At 41.7% G+C, this 22,428-nt stretch overlaps 1 protein-coding gene across 1 annotated transcript in view; it reads left to right on the top strand.

Moving 5' to 3' along the window:
* Positions 1-1,838: 1,838 nt before the first annotated feature.
* Positions 1,839-22,428, top strand: part of LOC124877134 (olfactomedin-like protein 2A) — a 35,146-nt gene continuing 14,556 nt past the window's right edge. The window contains exons 1-5 of the mRNA XM_047380155.1: positions 1,839-2,086; positions 18,145-18,408; positions 20,695-20,802; positions 20,875-21,051; positions 22,112-22,358. Coding sequence (XP_047236111.1) covers positions 1,997-2,086; positions 18,145-18,408; positions 20,695-20,802; positions 20,875-21,051; positions 22,112-22,358 — 886 coding nt within the window. The 5' untranslated portion in view covers positions 1,839-1,996. The remainder of the gene's footprint in view (positions 2,087-18,144; positions 18,409-20,694; positions 20,803-20,874; positions 21,052-22,111; positions 22,359-22,428) is intronic.

The following is a 22,428-nucleotide window of genomic DNA, read 5'->3' on the forward strand; positions in this document are numbered from 1 at the left end:
GCCAGTCCAGAGGCACTGTCCCCAACCGCCACGCAATGTTGAAGAGGCGTGTCAACCATGACAGCCCAACAACATCCAGAGATTTGAGGTACTCAGGGCGGATCTCATCCACTCCTGAAGCCTTGCCACCGCGGAGCTTTTTAACCACCTCGGTGACTTCAGCCTGGGTGATGAAAGAGTCCAACCCCGAGTCCCCAGCCTCTGTTTCCACCACGGAATGCGTGATGGCAGGATTGAGGAGATCCTCGAAGTACTCCTTCCACCGCCCGATAATGTCCTCAGTCGAGGTCAGCAGCCTCCCACCCCCACTATAAACAGTGTTGGCGAAGCACTGCTTCCCCCTCCTGAGGTGCCGGACGGTTTACCAGAATCGCTTCGAGGCCAACCGGTAGTCCTTCTCCATGGCCTCACCGAACTCCTCCCAGGCCCAAGTTTTTGCCTCTGCCACAGTCCTCTTCAGCTTGACAGCATCCCTTACTGCCGGCTGAGCTGGGGGGCAACAAGCAAACCCACACCAGCCTGCCGCCTCTCCCCGTGGGCCACTCCAGAGTAGAAGAGAGTCCAACCCCTCTCAAGGAGATGGGTTCCAGAGCCCACACTGTGCGTGGAGGCGAGCCCAACTATTTCTAGTCCATATCTCTTGACCTCCCACACAAGCTCAGGCTCCTTCCCCCCCAGCGAGGTTACATTCCACGTCCCTAGAGCCAACCTAAGCATCCGGGGATCGGGCCGCTGAGGTCTCCACCTTCGTCCGCCACCCAATCCTCTTTGCACCGGTCCCTCACGGTTCCCCCTGCAGGTGGTGGGCCCACTTGTTCAGTCTTTTTCTCACTATAAATATTCAACATCCTAACTGCTTGAAGAGTCTGAGTTTGACCTGTTGGTTTTTTGCAGTTTCTGTTAGCATTGCACATTCTAACCTTAGGGTGAACTTGCTGAGATCTACACGTGTATTTGTCATATCCAGTCAGTGTCTGAGTTTTGAGTTTTGTTTTTTTTTTCTCCTGGTCTGGTCCATAGTTTACCCTTAGTTCTGTGTTTTTGTCTTGTTAATTGATTTCACTCTCTGCAGTCTGACCCACACCTGTTCCTTGTTCCCCATGATTATTCTGTCCCTCCGTTCATTGGTTCCCCCTGCTGTTCTGCCTGTATATAAGTCCCTTAGTTGCCCATTGTGTGAATAAGGATCATTAAAACTTTACTTATCTTCATTCTGCTGGCCACACTTTGGACCTACCACAAACCGCACATCATGACATTTAAAGTTTGGGCTGAACTGGTCTTGTGACCGGGGAACTGGCCAGGTGGTGGCGCCAAATGTCATGTTTTAACTGGAGTCTTCAGGAGTTAGGATCTTTTTTGAACGTTTTCAATGATAAACTAGCTATGACTACATTGCAATAATGTGTGTATTGTCTACATAGGCCTAAAACTAATCAAGCCGCATTAATACAGATAAGTTTTAACACCATTTAGCCTGAGCGTCTTACTTTGGCTGCGGCGCACGTCTGAAGATACACATACATAACTCTGTGTGTATTTTTATCGCAAAGTGAGGACATTTTGACAAAGTGAGGATATATTCCTGGTCCTCGCTTTTCAAAATTGCGCTATTAGGGGTCAGGTTTAGCACTAGGATATGAATTGAGTTATGGTTAGGGTTAGGGTCAGTAGGGTCAGGCCCTAGAAATCAGTGAGAATGAATGGAAGTCAATGGAAGTAACTAAAAAGTCTTCATAAAGATAATAAAACACAGATGTGTGTGTGTGGGGTGGGGGGGGGTGTAAGAGAGAGAGTTAAAGCCCTCCCTCTGTGGAGGACACGGGACGGTGGTGAGCTCGGCTGAAGGCAGACGCACCTCAGAGCGCGCACCAGTGGCATGCAGAGATCTGCGCTGTGCGTTCCTGAAGCACCGTCACCTGCATGAGGCGGAGATGGAGTTCAGATAGACTCACCGCTCCAGCATTCGGACTGATCGCTGAGACTTCTGCACTTCATGTTCAGACGCCCTGAGAAAATGTGGAAATACACGAACTTGTTGGTCTGTGTGCTGGTGTTGTGCAAGGGCGCGTCCTCACAGAGCAAGGTAAGACAGCGCTTTTATTTTCATAGAGTCAGCACGCCTGATTGTATGCAAACTAAACACACGCTTCTTCACCTCTCACCTGAATAACCTCCCTCTGTCAAGGTGACCGAACATCTCCGCACCTGAACATTTTCTGCTTAAACCCAGCCGATGGTTATGTTTGTTTGTCTATGTTGTTTTTGGAGATAATCCCGAAATGAGAGCTTTTGTGTGACACAGATCTAGATAATTGCATCTCCACTGTGCGCAGGCCCGGTGCCAGTGGAGATGGCACCCAGTGGGGTTAGTGCAATATCAGGCTGGCGGTGTTTGTACAGCTGCTGGACTGCAGTAACCCCTCACTCTCCCTCATCCTAATTCAGCTCCAATAACACACACACAGGGGGAAAAACATGGACTGTATATTACATGGGGTTGCTGTCAGCAGATGTCTGCTTTAGAGCTAATCCTGGAGGTAACATCAGCTTCATTGCAGTTCAGCAAAGAGTTAGAGCCTTTAGAAAAGCAGTAGCTGGATTCACAGCAGTGGTGCTGAGCAGTTTGCAGCCTCAGGCTTAAATCTCTTGACATCAGCTTGTATTTGTACTTTTTCCCAGCAGTACAAAAGGAATTTCCCAGTTTGTTGTGGAGAAACATGGCTTCTTGAAGCAGCATGCTCAGTATACCTGAGAAATCTTTTGCCAAAATCTGCAGAAAACCTTAGAGGCACAGTTAACATAAAACCTGAGTTACTTCACCCTGAAAAACATCTGCCATTCAATTCAAAACTGGAAACAGTTTATAAGATTCAGAATAGAAAAAGTGTGTCTTTTGATCAATGATAGCCATTTTGCAAAGTTATCAAGGGCCTCATCTCTTTGGGTTAATATTGTTTTTTAGAGACCGTCGGGATGCAGTCTGGGGTAAAGTTAGTATTAGTATCTTTCAACAATCTTTTAGAGAACATAGATAATCAGGGGAGCAAGAAAACAAGAAAGAGACAGCGGTCACATCTCTGAAGTGAAGGTAACCATTTGAGTCCACTTTAGATTTAGCTGTGTTTATTGGAAAATAGGTCAGAGGTGACCTACGATGCCATACATAAATATTCCTACCGTTTTATTGTTTGTTTTTTTAACATAATGTCATTTTGCATTCTCAATGTACTTTATTGTGATTTTATGGGAAAAAACAACACAAAGTATTGCAGAATTTTAAAGTATGATAAGAAGAAATGATACATGGTTTTACTTTTTTTTTAACACAAAAGTGGGGCATCAATTTCTATTAAGCTCTGGCTATAAGTTTACGATTGTCGTCCTGGCTGATGGTGAATGTCTGCCCTAGTAGCAAGTCTTTTGCAGCCTCTAACATGTTTTCTTTCAGGATTATCCTGAATTTAGCTCCATCCCTCTTCACTTCAACTTGTGCCATCTTCCCTACTCTTGCTAAAGAAAAGCTTCCCCTACATGTTGCTGCCACCATTGTGTTCATCATGGGGATTGCCAGATTTTAAAGGTACACAACAAACAGTTTTCCTGTCAACAGATTCACCCACCTGAGTGGATCTCTGCAGCTCCTCCAGAGTTACCACTGAACAGAGCTCTGTGAGATGTTCAAAGCTTGGAATATTGTTGTATAACGAAACACTGCTTTAAACATCCTTTAAATCACACACAAGAAATTTTGTTTACTAATTAGTTAATGTCTGAAGGCAGTTGGTTGAACTGGATTTTATTTGGAGGTATTAGAGTAAACTAAAAATCCACACTAATCTGATATTTTGTGGTATTTTTTGCAATAATGAAAAGTGAGGCAATAAAAAAAATAAATTGAAGCACCTATTGAACCAACAATGAAAAAACAGTAAAAGTAAGCATGCCAACCATACTCTTAGTTTTTGGGGTTTGCACATATCAGTTAGAGTTCATCATGATCACAACAAATCAAAATTATAATCACGATAATGGTGAACGATACAATAATTACAGGTTTATGCAGTACTTTGTGTTGATCTTACACATAAAACCCCATTAAAATCCACTTAACCTTGTTCCTGTACTGGTACAAATGTGACAAAGTGCAAAGTGGTGATGCAAGCTTGTAAAGTAAAACCAAGCTTTTCAAGAGCACCACAAATATCTTGGCTAATATTATAAACAATGGACATGTGATGGAACAAGCTGATCTTGTTAATCTGGTTACTGACTGTCACAAGCTGCACCATATTAAGTAAACAGCCAGTAAATTGCAAATAGAGTGGGAAACAAAGCCTAATTGATAGATCTGTTAATCTCAAAGTAACAACACAGGGTTTGAAATAGACGCTTCAGTTATAGCTGACGCTGCAGCCCATATTTCAGTTCGCTCTCACACATTGAAGGATATTCTGTATGCCAGTTATAACAGTGTCAGCTGTCATCATAGTGTAACCTTTTACAGCAGAAAAAGTATGTGGTGGCACTGATGTTTAAATAGGGACTCCATGAAATTCCAATTCCATGCACTCTGTACCTAATGTCTTTGCTTTCGGGAGGCACGAAAATGATTTATATTAGATCCAATTTATATTGGATCAAAGTATTTAAAATCATTTTGCAATTAAGTACCATTTAAACTCATTTTTACCCAGACTGTATAGCACTGAGTTGGAAGTAGGAAACCTAATGAACTAAATTTCACTGCTCAAGATCTGGGAGTTTCCAATGACAACATTCCAGAATGTTGTTTTCTTTTGACCCCACAGAAATGATCATTTTCAGTGAAAAGAAAAGAGAAGCAATTCATTTGCTTTTCCCTCTCCTCTCTCCTCATTTCTTGTCATCCCTCACAAACATGATGTGAGCAAAAAATAACCATGTGTCAGGAAACTAAACATTTAAAAAAGTGTCAGGTTATGAGCTGTACACCATTTATAGCATCGATAGAGTGCATCATTACAGTCATTGTAATGAGACTGATAAAACTAGCATTAATAAGGGACAGAGGAAAAACTGCATTACCTTAATTAGAATTACAGGTGGCGCTACTTTGTTTTCACACAGTGACTGTCTGTGTTTTGCACAACCAGAAATCTTTTGAAACAGCTAAATTTGTCTTTCTGGCTAATGTGGGAAAAGTAACAACCGTCTTTCAGCCAGCTGACCTGCAGTGCGGAGAAACAGGCTGGGGAGGGGCACTGTTGTATTTTTCTGGTCTCCATGAAGCCAGAGAACAGCAGTGTTGAACCACAACAGTTTTTAAACCATGGCATACTTTAATAATAGTAACTGGTCCCTGCCTAGTATGAAGGTAAGCGGAGGGTGATTTGGCAATCAACCAACACCTACATGAAGGAGGAGGAGGAGTAGAGAAAATCTACTTGATGAAAAAAATATTAAATCAAATCTGCAGCAAAGTAGAAATGTTCAGTCCAAATATGTGACAGAAAAGACCAGGAACACATAGACATCACGTAAATTGGTTGGTCCAGAGTTGAAGAGTAACAGCTAAGGAGTTTCAACACTACCAGGGGGAGCAGTTCATAAAACCATGCACTGGGCTATGAAGCACCTAAATAGAACCTACGCTGTCTTTTAATTATACCTACCCAGAACCTTTATCCTCTAGAACTTCAACATTAATTTCAACCGTGTTTCCACTAATGTCTGAGATTTGAGGAAGTCTCTTGGTAGATCAAACCTATGGAGAGCTGCGGAACCATTGCTGCTTCACTTAGCAGTTTAAAAGTGATGAGGAAGACTGAAAGATGCAATGTTAAGGATTAGAAAACGTTAAAGGTTTATTTATTTTACTGGCACAATGAAACTTTCAGATGTTGCACTGATCTTATTTAGTTGCACAGCAGCAACCAGTAACTGCTTTATTTTAACTTTTACTAGTCCTCTGCAAAACTCCCATTCATGTCACACTCAACAAGTCCACATTAATTAATAGTTGAACTAGTTAAAGTTTTGGCTGTTTACAAAATATAAATTAGAATTGGAGTGATAAAAAAAATATATTTATGGGCTTTTTAAAACAATGGTTAATTTATTTGGGACCCTCCCACCCAGCAGTTGGCACCCAAAGATATTATGGCTGTCTGTGTGTGAACCCGCTCCAAACTTCAGAGAAACGTATTATTATCTGATTTTCATTTAATAAGGCTGGCACATTAAATCTCCATGAAGCTGTGTGTGTCTCAGTTCCCTCATGCTTACAATCTGTGATAAACATATTTTGGGGGTTTGTGGTTGCTGTTGTTTGTGCGTCGGAACGTAAACACTGAAAAACATTTTGACATTAACGGTTTGACGATAGCATTCACTCTCTTTGTCACAGAGGTTAAAGGTGAACGCCTGGGATTCACTGATAATCTGTTACGGCTGCACATTTCCATCGAGTCTGAAGTGATTTTTCTTATGAGTATGTTGTTTTGGCAAACAACTCTAATGGATATTGAGATGACTGAAACATGATGCTTTGCATCCTGCAACCTCAAAGATTCCACCCTGAGGGTTTGGAATAATCTAAAATGTACTGCCTCACTATCAGCATAATTTTCCAGAAAGAGGCATATAATGCAGCATATATACTGTACAATTTAACTGAAGAACAAACCTGTCAGTTGGAAGGTAGAAATGTGTGATAGCCTGGTCTCATCAGTGCACACAAATTTAAGCTAATAGTTTGTTGAAGCACCTTCTGATTTAACTTCAGAATTCAGTGTTTTTCACATCCCACTTCTTGACTCAGTAATAGTTGCCCACTCTATCTTGCAAAAGTTGTCCAAGTCTCAGAATGGGAGGACATCTCTTGTCTACAGCCCTCTCATTTATTCACTCTCATAGTTTTTTTATGCTGTAACCCTCACAAAACATGTTTTACAGTGCACCAACATACACGGCAAGATAGCCAACAGAGTTACAGTCCTTCACTCATCCTAAGGATCCAGTTGAGCTCTGTTTGTAGATTTGTCCAGGAACATTGTTGTTAGGAGTTAAACAAGAAAACTAATGTGAAAAAGGACAATAAATAGGATTGTGCTATTTATTATTTTTACGGTCAGGTGCAGAGGTGAAGATGAAGGCTCAAGAAATAATACCCTGTAAAAGTATAGTATGCAGCTTTTCCACTGTAGTTTTTAGATAAATGAAACACAATAAACACATAAGCTCTAAAAGGGTATTTTTTGGTAATCTACCATTTTGTTTAACATTTTGGTAAATACTGTATATGCTGGTAGTCTTTTTATCTCATCATAAAAATAGAACATAAGTAATGAGCATAGAGTTAACAGATCCATTAACTAATTCGTCTTCATCACTTTAGAAAAAGGATCTTATCATCCCCACCAGAACCGTGAGATGCTTCCCCAATAACAAACCCTGGATCACCAGTGACCTGAAGGACCTGCTTAACAAGAAAAAAAGAGCCTTCAGAGAGGCAGACAGAGAATTATTGAGGAGTATACAGAAGCAACTTAAAGTCAAGATAAAAGACAGCAAGGAGGTGTACAAGAAGAAGCTGGAGAGCAAGCTCCAGCAAAACAATATTAGACCTGTGTGGTCAGGGCTGAAGAAGATCACAGGGTTCAAGCAGAAGGATGATCAGACCAATGGAGGTCTGGACAGAACCAATGAACTGAAGACATTCTTCAATAGGTTCAGTTCAGAAACCAGCTTCGCATCCTCCTCTCCTGCTCACAGCCAGACAGACATCCCACCCTCCTTTGACCCACAGGACCCACAGCTGTCCAGTAACACCTCAAATGTTTTATCTTCCACCTCAGCTATAGACCCTTCTGCTTCTACATGTTTCCCTTCAACCAAATCAGAAGATGCTGATGCTTCCTTTGCCTCCCCCTTCCACCTGTGTGTCTCAAGAAGTCAGTTAAAAAAAACAACTGGAGAGACTGAACCAGAATAAGGCTGCAGGTCCAGGTTGTGTCGGCCCTAGAGTCCTGAAGGCCTGTGCAGAGCAGCTCTGTGGGATTCTGCAGGACCTCTTCAACCTTAGCCTGGCCCAGAAGAAGGTTCCGCTGTTGTGGAAGACCTCCTGTCTTGTTCCGGTACCAAAGAAAACTCACCCATCAGTCCTCAATGACTATAGACCTGTTGCCCTGAGATCCCACATCATGAAGGTCCTAGAGAGACTCCTGTTGGCCCACCTGAGTAAGCAAACAATAAACTATCAGGACCCCCTTCAGTTTGCTTATCGCTGTGGAGTTGGAGTTGAAGATGCCATCATACACCTGCTTCAACAAACCCACTGTCTTCTGGACAAAGCCAGTAGCACTGTGAGGATCATGTTCTTTGATTTCTCCAATGCATTTAACACAATTCAACCTGATTTGCTTTGTCAGAAACTCCAGAAGACTCAGGTGGAGGCCTCAACAATCTCCTGGATCAAAGACTATCTGACAAACAGACCACAGTTTGTGAGACTGAAGGGTTGTGAGTCTAACCAGGTAGTCAGCAGCACAGGAGCACCACAGGGGACTGTACTCTCACCATTCCTCTTCACTCTGTACACCTTAGACTTCCAGTACAAGACAGACTCCTGTCAAATGCAGAAATACTCAGATGATTCAGCAGTTGTGGGGTGGATCAGAGATGGATAAGAAGATGAGTACAGGAAGGTGGTGGACCGCTTTGTGGCATGGTGTGGAAACAATCATCTCATTTTGAAGGTGAATAAAACAAAGGAGATGATTGTAGATTTTAAGAGAAACAGGAATAAGTCAAAAACTATTACTATCATGGGAGAAGAAGTGGAGGTGGTGGAGGAGTATAAATACCTCGGTGTTCACCTGGACAACAGACTGAAGTGGAGATACAACTGTGAAGCCATCTACAAGAAGGGACAGAGCAGACTGTACTTCTTGAGGAAGCTTAGGTCCTTTGGTGTTTGCAGCAAGATGCTGCATATCTTCTATAAGTCTGTTGTGGAAAGTGTGATCTCTTCTGCCATCATCTGCTGGGGAAGCAGCATCAGAACCAGGGACTTAAAAAAGCTCAACAAGCTGATAAAGAAAGCTGGTTCTGTTCTGGGGACTCCTCTGGAACCTCTGGAAATCATTGTGCAAAGAAGGATTCTTCATAAAATGAAGAACATTATGGAGAACCCTCAGCATCCTCTTCATGAGACTGTCCTACAACAACAGTGTCTTCAGTCTGTTGCTTCTTCAGATCTGCTGTAAGACGGAGCGCTACAGGAGATCCTTCCTGCCCACAGCCATCAGCATCTGTAACGTTCTTTGAAGAAACCTTCATAATGAGATACAACAATTTAATTTCCCTTTGGGATTAATAAAGTATTTTTGAATTGAATTTAATTCCAGTGTTTTACAATATAGCACAGGTTGAAAGGAAGTCTATTCTTTAAGCAATTTAGACTATATCTGCTAGCCTGAAATAATTCCAAGCTACCTCTATGTAGGAGTGGAGGCCAAAGACATGTCCTCCAGAGTAAACGAGCTGGTCAGAACTGAGTTCCTACAATGTTTAAATCTAAATACAGAAACCTCTAGCTTGTCTGAATTTAGAAACTTAAAATTAAAAGCCATATTGTTTAAACTCAGCCTTCATAAATACCCATCAGTGGTCTGAAGTAGCAGCAGGCTTAGCAGAGTCTGTCAACAGATACCAGCTTTGTTTTGTTTTATTGACTAGACTGCTGATATTAAGCCATAGTTTGCAGGAAAAGAAGGACAAACACTAAGATTTGTCCAAATAAACGGTACGTCTCCATTGTGGTCATTTACATTATGACGGAATTTATAAGAGGTAGGTCCAACCCACTTAAAGAAATATTTAAACCAATACAGTGAAGTGACTCTTTAGTGACTGTGAAAATCAAACAAGTTCAGATCTGCTTCTAAAGCTGTGCCAATTCTGAACTGGTTCTGGTACCAACTAAAAACATCACCTGTAACAGAAAGAGATACTGCAGGTTAATGTGTTCTGGGCCTAGTTTCAGTTACTTTTTCTTCTTGATCTTATGGGATTCATTCAACTGACAAAAATATTAATTCAGTGCCTTGCATAAGTGCTCATGTCCTTTTAACTGTTGCACATTTTGTCATATTAAAAGTACAAACTTTAAGATATTTTATTTGGATTTTGTATGAGATCAACCCAATAATAATCCACTTCACATAATTGTGAAGTGGAAGGATAATGAATCAAATACAAATGGTCAAACATGGTGGCAGAATCATGCTGTGTGGATGCTTTTTTTCAACAGGAAACCCTGTTAGAGGCTGCAGAACACTTGGGACGGGGGTGGAGGTTGATTTTCCAGCAAGACAACAACTGGTTTAAATTAATACATACATATGCTAGAATGGCCCAGTCAAAGTCCAGGCCTAAATCCAATTGATCTTTAGGAAGAGTTAAAAACTAAATGTGCAAATGTGAAGACAAACCCCCAAAAACCTGCATCTGTAATTGCAGCACAATGTGGTATCAATGGAAGTGGATTTCAGATTTGGTTTGTAAAATAAAATATAAAACCTTGAATAATTTTTTTTACTTCACTATTATCCCCCTACTTCGTGCTGTGTCCATCTCATCAACTTCAAATTCCTATTGGTCGGTTTTAGCAGTATTTGTCATAATGTTGTTTTATGCTCTTTGCAATTGGTTCATAAGGTAAAACGTATAACTTGAAATCTTGCAGAAAATCTGTTGAGAACAAAAATACACCAAAAACGGAAGAAACTATCAAACATTACTTGAAACACTAGTTTATAGATGAAAATCAGTGGGAACTTTTGAGGTACTATTGAAGAAAATAAATTAGTCTTTAAGTTGCTCAATGTGTTTATTGAAGGTTCTTTGTTAGTTTTATTGAAATATTTTATATTATAGTGTGTATATCTGCAGCAACAAAGAGCTGCACAGCTTGTTGCCAGATCTAATAAGCATCTATTTGAAGACATCATCTGGGGACAAGGCATTGGCAGCATCATTCATTCCTCTCATAATTGAGGTCACCAAACACACACTAATAATTAGGGCAAAGTCTTTTTGTGCTTACGATAGGATTATCACAGTATGTGTGTGGATTTTATTAACAGCTGTGTTGATTTATTTGTAAATTTGCATTTTCACAAGTTTTTGATTGTTAGTATTTATTGGAATGTATGTACCCAACTTGAAATCTGCATAATTCGATTGAATTGAATCTGTAAAGTGCCTTGAGACGACATGTGTCGTGAATTGGCGCTATATAAACAAAACTGTATTGAAATTGAATTTTCTTTAAAACAGACCCATATTTTGGTTTAAAGGGTTTGTTTTTTTGCCAATATCTTTAATGTGACTCGAAAGGATAGTTTGGAGTTTTCCAGAACTGAGGTTCTATGGATTTATTATCAGCAATCATGCTAACTGCAATAGAAAGTCATATTGTGATTTTTGGTATATATGACTATGACAACAAAGTTATATTGATCAGCTGAACAGTCTTTTAAACGTTTTTAATTTGAATTGTTTCACCTTTTCAACAAACTCGATACTGCATTATTATGTATGTGGGAACTGCTACTAATAACTTCTCAGAAGCTTCAAATACTCTGGACCATCTGTTTAAATAGAACCTTGAGAAATCCTATTCTTCATGTCATTTCATGTCAGAGTAAGGTCAGTATGTGTGTTTTAGTTTTAGTTTTAGTGCCATTCTGCACGGTAAATGTTTCAGACTGTCTGGACACATAAACAGACTCTGCTGGAATGTAGATGTTTGCTTTCAAAAGCAATGAGAGCTTGATAAACTTTGTTTTTGGCTAATTAACAGCACTGTGCTAATTCCAGTTGTCTGACTTCAGAGTTCATCACAAACCAGGGAACTGTATGGCTGTTCATCATAAGCACTATTAACTTGATTAGATAATAGGTTGAGTCTTTGGACCAGAATGTTGGCTCAGCTTCAGGTGGGGAATCATTTCGTACCTTCATTACTTGTCAGGGCGAGTTAGCTGTCAAATTCTGCCACGGCTGATATGATAGAGTTCTCCGCAGCATGCAGGCTTTTTTCCTCTCATTGTGCACATTGAGCTGTGTGCTTTTTGACCTAAAACTTGACTGCACTTTAGAGGTCAAAGCTCAAAGCATGCGTTAAATACTGTATCCTTAATTATTGCCACTCTTAATTGTGTTGCCTGTTCTCATGCTGGTAGGTCAGCTTGGCATGACATGTGGGATAATTAGGTGCACCTACTGATACATGTGATTTGACAGCATAACTGGTCAAATGGAAGGATCATTTGGATTCAGTCTGATAAGCTGCTGCCAAGTCTGCTCTCTAGAAAAACCAACAAGGTAAAGGCTACAAAGTAAATCTTGCTGGAAGAAAGCTATGCAGAGCAATGCATCTCAACAGAATGTAGACATAGCATAATGTAAAGAAGTTAATCGGCTAATCCTCCTTTCATGTTGCTGTTGTATTTGTCAAGCATTTTTTTGCTCAACAAGGATCAGGATTTGCATGGCTCTGCATGCGTGACTCCTGTCTGAAAGGCCCCGTCCCAACACATCTAGAACAGAGGGGTGAGCACCCACCTCACCCTCTGCACCTTCTCTATCAGTTGGCCCGCATTCCTGCACTAATGAGCCTCTACCACTACCTCTATCATGACTGACGCTTCTGCTTTCACTAAGTCCGGAGCTGCTCTGACTAAAGAAACCCAAAAGCTCGGAAAAAATTGGAAATCTGGCAACTGATCAAATCACATCAACCCTGACATTCCCACATCTGGTAGCCTCAATGCCTCTCATTAACCATAATACGTCTTCTTGTCCTCGTCTATAACGGTCTGTATTGACTTTGCTGATGGTGTGAGGATTGTCATCCATGCTCATCTAGGAGGAGTGAATGCTGAAAGTCTCTGACTCAATGCAATCTGCTGGGTTTTCTTAGATAGAAAAACTTTTAACCAATTTGAATAATAAACTGAATCCAACTGCACTGTTTCATAGTTAGGATTAATTGGAATGTATGTACCTGACTTGAGATCTGTATGATTCGATTTAATTGACTTGGTAAAGTGCCTTGAGATGACGTGTGTTGTGAATTAACGCTATATAAATAAAACTGAACTGAATTGAATTATCATCTCATGACATCCTGACTGTTTCTCAGCTTTATATATCATATATAGACAATAACTTAATTATAGAAGCCATAATGTTATCTGTTTGTTTTCCCAAGGCTTAACAAAACTCCTCAAAATGTCCCACAATGGCTCAAATTTCTCCAGTAGTTTCCATTTTTCCTTTCAGTTTCCAAGACACCTAATTTTGTCTCATACATTTCTGGATGAATCGATCCAGATCGAATTATAACACAGCATGGTATTTTTCTGCATCTGAAGTTTTTTGTAGATTGTTTTCATTATGTCATATAAGGTTGAATTTTCAAACATGCAGTTATTGGAATTTTGATTAAATTAGCTTTTTGTGTTTTTTTATTATTTTTAAGACTGATAAAAGTGCACAATTTAAATTGACTGTCAAGTAAGGAAAGCACAGCTCATTAATAAAAATGATCATTGAGCTCATAGCAGATCCTCATCTGTCCTGCAGTTTATCCAGGATGGTAAATCAGAGCGAGCGAGATGACCGCCTGAGCCAGTTCATGTTCCACGAGCCATTACTCTGCAGTAACGCCTCGTGCAATGTGAACTTTACATTATTATGAATTTTTCTGCTGTGTTATATGGTTTCTGTTTGAGATAGTTTTGCTTGAAATTATAAAATTTTCTGTGTTAAGTTAATGTATTTCTGAGTTCTAGCAGTCTAATTAGACTATGTTGTAGTTTGCTTCCTGTTTTATATCTTTCCAAAGATTTACAGCATGTGGGCTAGTTTACAGAATTTTGTTTTTATTTTATCAGTCTTCCAGTGTTCGTTTATGTTTAGGTTTGGTTTTTAGAGGTATGATGATGCATCCAATTCATTTCTCTGGATTTCAGCCAAATTTGGGAAGTATTTCAAATTTGCCTTTTCACAAATATCACACATGTGGTACAAATCATAAGATGTGTTTTAATGAATATGTGATCAGTCTGGAGTATGCCTGTTCAGGTAAGGTTTTTCCATGGACAGCTGTTTTTTGGCTTGTCTGATACTAAGTAAAGAAAGCACTGAAATTGTCCTTTTGTTTTTTCCTGACTAGAATACAGGTTTCCTGAATCTTAAACTGTTATAAACAAACTTTGTCCAGTGTGAAATTATCAACTTCAGGTATGATTAGCTTTAGTTTTTCAGATAAAAACAAACACAATCTTTGTGACATTGAAGTAAATTTAATTCAGTTTCACAGCGTAAATGTTGTGAGATGATGACAGTGTTATGGCTAGAACACTGTTTTAATTCCAATCATCTGTCTCTCTCGTTAACCTAGAAGTGATACAACACGCAGGGCTGTGTCGGCACAATCCCTTTAAAATGTGTTAGGTACACTTTTTTTTTGAGGTTGTATTGACACTGTACAAATTACAGAGTGTAGTTGCTGTGACAGTCTTTGGTTATAGTTTTATTGTTGAAAGTTGTAATTTCACCAGGAAAGACTCTTTCCAACTCACAGCCGCTGAGTGACACATCAACACAGCTGCAGTCAGACAGGGTAACCAATCAGCGCCTGCTGATCTAATCACCCGGCACTCAGTTCAATCAGATGCGTGTTCAATCAGAATACATCTACCGTAGACAGGATGGATTCAGATCAGTTGGAGAATTTTACAGACCATCCCAACAGAGCTATCCTAGATGTTCATCCCAGCCTTTGACTTAGCAATAAATCTGTCTGACTTTATTCTTGTGAGAGCATTATTCACTTTGTGTAAGCCTGTGTGCCTCGCATAGGAAATATGTGCAATGCCCAGTTCAGACTACCTTCCTTGCCTCCTGTTTATTAAGTAAGCCATTGTCTGCCAAAGAGCCTGTCTTCAATCGTGACAGGCAAAGGCCAGCTGGTGAGTGAATTATGTATTTCTCAGTGGATTTCATCTGAGTCATACCAGCTTACATTCAAAAGAAAGGAAGAACATGTTTATTTTTCCAAATCACCTTCCTTCCTCTGTTTCAGATGACTGGAAAAGGCACCTCAGGTTTTCTGTGAAAGAAGGAGCAGAATACTTTTATTTATACTCTCAGAAAACTGAAATATTTAACCTGTGAAGCGACTTCTCCACACCATGCATCTTAAACGTTATTTATGGTTGGAATGCCGCAAGGGTTTTCCATATCTGCTGTCCCACGGCAGCCTCTGCCCCAATTTTATTGTACAACTTAGACACTCGCACTTATAGCATTTTTCATGACATTCACATGTAGGGCCTTGGGGGTGGGCGCGCTCCATGGCATCAAGAGGGAGTGTATTTTATTAACCTAACTTCTGGGGCCTGTGCTTACCTCTAAGGGTTAAGATGCATGTAGACATTGAGGGTTCTCTTGGGTATGGCAGACCCTCCTGCCCACATGTTTTTCTTTTTAAATGCACACTACAATGACACACATCAACACCACATGTGAGCGGGTGGAAGTAGGCTTGGGGTCTTTCACACCCACATTCGCTGTTTGTCATCTGGGGTCGAAGGGAGAGGGAGCAGGCCTTCTGGTCGGGATCTGGGCTGGGGTTGGGGTATGGGTCCTGCGGGTTGTCTGGTGCTGGGACTGGCGTTTCGGCTCTTTCGGGATCGCTTGGATTCCCTTGGATCTCGGCCCCCGTCTTCGGTACACGGTCCGTTGGTTGGGGGTTTCCAGGCTCTGGCGAGGGGGTCTTGGCTAGGCAGTATGCACCGTGGATTGGGATGTTGCTTCGCTTTGGTGAAGTGGCTGGCCGGCCAGCCTGCTTGGTGCGGTGGGGTGTGACGTGTGAGACTGTGGGTGGCCGGCATGCTGGGGCACCTCCGGGGTTTGGGTGTGGGGTTGGCAGGGTGCCCGGTCCTTGGCGTGCTGTGGTGGCCTTCCTCCAATACTTCCTTCTGTGGCTCTGGCCCCTGGCCGGGCGCCCCAGCTGCGGTTGGCGGTCAATGAGTGGGGCGGTGGTGCATGTCTTGTGCCTACATTGGGGTAGCTGGTGGGTTGTGCTTGGCCTGGAGCAGTTGGCCTGCCCGGCCCGGTTACCCGTCTGGTGCATTTTTCCGTCTTATGGACTGGCAGGCTGGCTGGGGCTGCTGGTGCTGGCCGGATGGTTGGGTGGGCTTGGCGGACTAGGGGGTGGCATGGAGGGACTGCAGCGTGTGGTTGGGGTCACCGGCATTTGAGCAGCTCAGCGGCAGTGGTAGAACTGAGCAGGATAATGTTTTGCCCTGGGCTATCGTTGCAGTAGCGGTGATGTGATGTGTTTGTGTGGTTGCGGGGGGTGTGGTGGGGGACGTTGGCACCAGGTGCTTGCCACTGGCCGGGGACCTCTTGTCGGGTGAGTTTGTCTTGGTGTGGGGTCTGGGGTTCCATTGTAGGTGCGGTACTCAGTGGTGTCTTCCCTTTGCACCTGTGGGCAGAGGCTGGGGTGGCGTTGCGCCGGGGACCTTGCCTTGCTTTTGTAGTGCGCTATGTGGTTGGGGGCAGGATACAGAGGGGTGCCTGGAGCAGGGCTATGTGTGGAGCTTGCGCTATGTGGGTGTGGTTTGGCTGGCTTTTCGGGGATGGAGCTCACCTGTGTGGGTGTGCCCCTGTGGGGAGGGGATTCATGGCGTTTGGGTTCGGGGGCATGTGTTTGATATCTGTGTCCTGGTTGGGGGTGGCCATGTGGGGAAATTCATGCTGGGGTTCATGGGGGAGTGGGGGGCTTATGGGGTTGAGATCAGAATTCATTGAGGGGTTGGGACTGTTCCTGTGGCGGCTCTGGTTGGCGGGCTCATTTGGACCATGTAGACCCCTCTTTTGTACATGGCCCCTTTCTGGATGAGGATGGGGGTTGTTGGGAACTGGGGTGGGGCGGGGGGTTGGGGTCCCGGGTGGGGTCGCCATGGTTGGGGCTGTGCTAGCACTAGTCTGGGCTGGTGCTGGGGTGGTCTGCTGGTCGCCAACCCCAGAGGGAAAGGGACCACCTCCTGGGGGTTGGATCCCCATGGGGTATCGGCACCAGGACCTGGGAGTATAGAGTATGTATGAGTGTACGACGTCCATTGTTGTTTGTCTTTAAGTTGGGTGCATGAGGGTGGGAATGTGTGATTGTGACTCTGTGTGCCTGTTTTTGGGACAGGTTAGGTCTTGGACTCCTCTCTCTCTTGGATTAGCATAGACAGCTGCCGGCGGGGCCTGTGGACTCGTTGCTGCAGCTCCTAGGGCTCCTCTTCTTCTTCTTCTTCTTCTTCTCTCTTCTTCTTCTTCTTCTCTCCTCTTCTTCTTCTTCTTCTTCTTCTTATATTGGACTGTGGCTGCTGGGTGGTTCCCCTGGGACTCTCCCCTGCTCTTCTCTTGGGGGGTTGCGATAGTCCCGGCAGTGGTTCTCCTGGGGTTCCTGTGCTCTGGGGGACCTTTGGATGCCTATGGCTCAGATCTCCTCCGTATCTGTCCCAGGTCCAGGGGGACAGGTCTGTGGCTCCTCACACTCACTATTGCATATTTTTATGGAGAAACCTTGTATACACAAGCGCGCTCACACTCAGATCCACAGGTGTTTAGATTCAGGTGTTAACAGATAGACAAATGTTCTATATTGAGTTGCATTTACCACTAAATACATTTTTGGGAAAAAGCTGTTAATATGAGTGTTTCTGCGAAGCAAGCAGGGTGTTATCTTTTAATCTCTTCATCCTTCTTTCTCTCCTCCATTCTTTTCTCTTTCTCTCCCTTTTTCCTTTTTGCCCCACCTCTCTCTTTCTTGCTTCTTATTTTTTCCTTTTCTTTTCTGTCTCTGTGTCTGTAACAACTGAAATAATCCCAAAGCAGTTTCTAATACAGTTTCTTTTATTAATATCAAGCAGAGCTTTAAAACATTAGCTGTAATGCTCCACTTGTGAAAGTAAATTTGTTGGGCTTTTTCTTGGCTCTCAGACAACAATTCTGAGCGCTACTCTGCTGGACAGGACATGAAAAAAAAAAACTTTATTAATGGTTTAACAAAAATAATAATGTGTCTTCCAGATTTTTGGGGAGACAGAGCCGGTCAGGATGACGTCAGAGGGCTCTGACTGCCGCTGTAAATGCATCATGCGCCCTCTGAGCAAGGATGCCTGCCTGCGGCTGCGCAGCGGCAGCGTGCGTGCAGAGGACTTCTACACAGTAGAGACGGTCAGCTCTGGATCGGACTGTAAGTGCTCGTGCACAGCTCCACCTTCCTCACTCAACCCCTGTGAAAACGAGTGGAAAATGGAGAAGCTGAAGAAACAGGCTCCTGAGTTATTAAAGGTGAGGACAGTGGAGCTTCAAGGATCCAGTCGGAACATGATACTTTTCTTATTATAATGACCTTTTTGTTGTTTTTCTCACAACAACCATGTAGACTTGATAATGCATTGTTTCTTGTCCTCATACTCTTTATCACTCTATTTAGTTACTGCAACAGCTGTACTCATTAATAAAGGTGCTTTCAGAGACCGTGATCATAGCATGGTTGTGGGTGTGACATGAGCTGGTCTGAGTATATCACAGACTGCTGATCTACTGGGATTTTCACACACAACCATCGTTCAGGTTTACAAAGAATTGAAAAACAGAAAACATCCAGAGAGCAGCACGTGAGTGAGTAAAATGTTTAGTTAAGGTCAGAGGTCAGAGAATGGGCCCATTGATTTGTGATGATAAAAGTATAATTAACAGTAGCTCAAATTACCACTGATAACATTCAAGCAATGCAGAGTACTATCTTCACAATTGTCAGACCTTGGTTTAGATGAGCTACAACAGCTGAAGGCCACACCAGCTACCTACAATTCACCAAGATTAGACAAAAACAGTACCTAACAAACTACTAAACAGCGGTAACAGTTTATGTTGGAAATTTTAAAGTTTGAGAGTATGAAAATTTAATTTTTCTTTTTTTTTTTTTTTTTTTACAAAGGTGGGAAAATATTGTCTTTAAAAAAAAAAAAAAGTATCTACAGCAAAATAATCATGGTCTTTACGATGTTTTTAGATGCAGGGCAATAAGCATTCTTCACACAGAGGAAGGTTTTGCATGTTTTATCACTTTTAATCACTATCAACAGCTTATGCAGCCAAGGTCAAGGGAACAGTATTTGCTGGAAGACGAAGCAAGGAAGAGTAGGCCTGGGGGAAAAAAACAAAGAAAGCAAAGGTCATGAAGACTGAATGAAAATAAAACAAAAAATTCCTACAAATTAGAAAGAAAGTAAAATTGTCATGGTTTGTGTTTTGGAGGTAGGACCCAAATGCAGAATAGGGTTGAAATGATGGAAAAAAAAGGTTTAATTAAAAATAAACTTACAAAACCTACTAGGTCAGGAACTCAGGCAGGTGAAAAAACATAAACTGGATGAAAGCAGGTGAATGAAAATGCAAGCAACAGACGTGGAGGAACTCAGGACTGGACCAGGGTAACACACAGGGTAGGTAACGGGGTGTTAACAAAATATTACTGAAGGAACCAGTGGGAACAATGAAAACCAGAGACCTTATATACTGAGGGAAGTAGAATGAGAAAAAAGCTGCTCAAACCAACCCAACAAATATCAAAATATAACTGCCCCCCAACACCTCCCATTCAGCCCACACTACTGTCAGATATGTAGAGTCAAGAAATCATGTAAATATATCCTCTCTGACAACATGAAGCAGGCTAAAGGACAGTGAGAGCCATTATCCACACATGGAGAAAACATAGAAGAGTGATGAAGCTTTCTGGAGGAGGCCGACTAAGAAAAATTACTCTGTGATTGTCCTTTTCCATCTACACAAATCATGATAATGAGGGCATTAACGACTCAACCAGGAGGTCACAAAAGAACCCTGAATGAACATCTAAAGCACTGCAGCTTTTATTTACCTCAGTTAAGGTAAATGTGTACGATTCAACAATAATAAGAGACAAGGAAAAATGGCCTCAATACAAGATATCCAAGTCCAACACCACATCTGACCAAAACAACCCCACAAAGGTCTATCTCAGATTTGTCAAAAAACATCTTTATTTTTCAATGGACTGGGGGAGAATAACAAAGCTGTTTTTTGACACGTTAGAAAGTCCTTTATGTTTCTGATCAGCAGCACACCAGCAAGTCCAAGTTTGAGTGGCCTATACAAAGTCCGATTTAAAAGAACTGCACTCTACTTGTGTGTTACTAAGAGCTGCTGTAACAACTTAATTTCTCTATTGTGAAAGCAATAAAGTCAATCTTATCTTATCTTGTCTTATCTCAGCTTAAATCCAATTGAGATGCAGATATAGGCGGTTCATGCTCAAAAATTCTCCTATATGGCTGAATTAAAACAAATGAAATTAAATTAAGATAGACTGACAATCAATAAAAATCTATGTAAAACACTTTACACTAAACAATGGTCTTGACTCTTTCATTAATGTTGTTTTCATTAGAGATGTTTTTATCTTTACCTGCATAAATATAAATATATGCAGTAAGTGTAGGTTTACAGAGGCACATAAAGCTGCTAGGCTCAGGTTTATGTGATGGTAAATGATGGAAGATCTTCTTTTGTTATGGCTTGAATGACCAGCTCCAGTCTATGGTGGATCTCCTGGAGGGAACCCTCTACAGTATGGATCTACTAAAGGTTCACTCCTACATCAACAAGGTGGTCTCTCAGATGAACACCCTTGAAGAGGTAAAAAAAAAAATCCACTCACACAGGGTGCAGATGTCAATTTATGTACACTGATTAACCGCTGTCTTACAGACCATCAAAACAAATCTTACACGAGAGAATGAATTTGTCCGGGACAGCATGATGAGCCTCACCAACCAGTTTAAAAAATACGAAAACTACTCCAACATCATGATGAGCATCAAGAAGGAGATCTCCACCCTCAGCCTGCAGCTGCTGCAGAAAGACTCATCTGAGAGCAAAGCCCAGGTTTGAAGCAGCTCAGTGACAATTAAAGCTCTTTGTAACACAGGAAGTAGACCGCAGTGATACAACGCATTGAACTGATATGTATAGTTTTTATTGATAGAGGACTGAATTTTACTGGAGGTGATGATTCTTAGAGGCAACATAAACAATTAATGTGTTTCATGCCTACTTTTTAAAGCATCCCAGACAGGGAAAAAAAACTATTTTTAAATATTCAGCCATCAAACAATCCACATTAACACATTTCAAACAAACTGAGATACAAGCAGTTTTCCTGTTTCAGACATGTCGCATTATTTAACCCTAATCCTAATTTTGTTCATTCAGATATGCAACTAGAAGCTTTATTATTTTGAAAAGATTCCTGAAGGTAGCTGTTTCTAAAGTCGCTTCAACGTCTCTGGGCTCTGAGGCATCTGGGATAAACCAGTGGAAACATGGTTTGTTGTTGGAAGGTTACTTGATTGGCCAGCAAACTAGACTGACCTGTAGCCCAAAGAGAAATCTATGTAGGATTGTCAGAAGGAGGAGACACCAGACCCAATGCAGATGACCTGAATGCTGCTATCAAAGCAACCTGAGCTTCTATTACACCTCAGCAGAACCACAGGCTGATCACCTCCATGCCATGACACACTGATGCAGTAATTCATGCAAAAGGAGCCTCAACCAAGTATTAAGTGCATAGAAATGAACAGACTTTTCAGGGGTTTTTGTTGATCTTATATAATATTCAAATTTATTAAGATACTGCATTTTGTGTTGTTATTATCTGTAAGCCATAATCATCAAAATTACAACAAATAGAGGCTTGAAATATTTGACTATGTGTAACAGCTGTATAATATATGAGTTTATCTTTCTGAAATGAGACAAAATATTCAACTTTTTCATAAAATGTTTTGAGATGTAACTATAATGGTTCTCTACATCATGAACAAAGATACTCCATGTTGCTTTTATAGAGTTTAGCCCACACCATGATAGTGAACCACAGATCATACCATTCCATAGAAAGCCTCTATTCCACGTACCCTGATCCCTCCTAATGTCTTCACAGGACACTCGTGATGAGAAAGCCAAACCTCCAGTAAAAGTAGAAAACAAAAAGAACCCTGTTGCCAAACCACCTTCCAAGGCACCGAAAGAAAAGCCAGTCAAGCCCAAAAAAGAGGCCATAAAGCCAGGGAAATCAGCTAAACCTGACCCTACTTCAAAATCTAAGGTGGTTGGCCACCAGCCTGGTGTGGTGAGGAGCATCACTTATTATAAGGCCTCTGAAACCACTGAAGATGACCAAAGAGGAGGTAAGAGTTTTAGGTTTGGTCTAAACAACCTCCATATTCTCCAAATGTGGTTCATTAAGAGCTACCCAAT

Source organism: Girardinichthys multiradiatus, chromosome 12 (genome assembly GCF_021462225.1).
Source record: "Girardinichthys multiradiatus isolate DD_20200921_A chromosome 12, DD_fGirMul_XY1, whole genome shotgun sequence".
Classification (NCBI taxonomy): Eukaryota; Metazoa; Chordata; class Actinopteri; order Cyprinodontiformes; family Goodeidae; genus Girardinichthys; species Girardinichthys multiradiatus.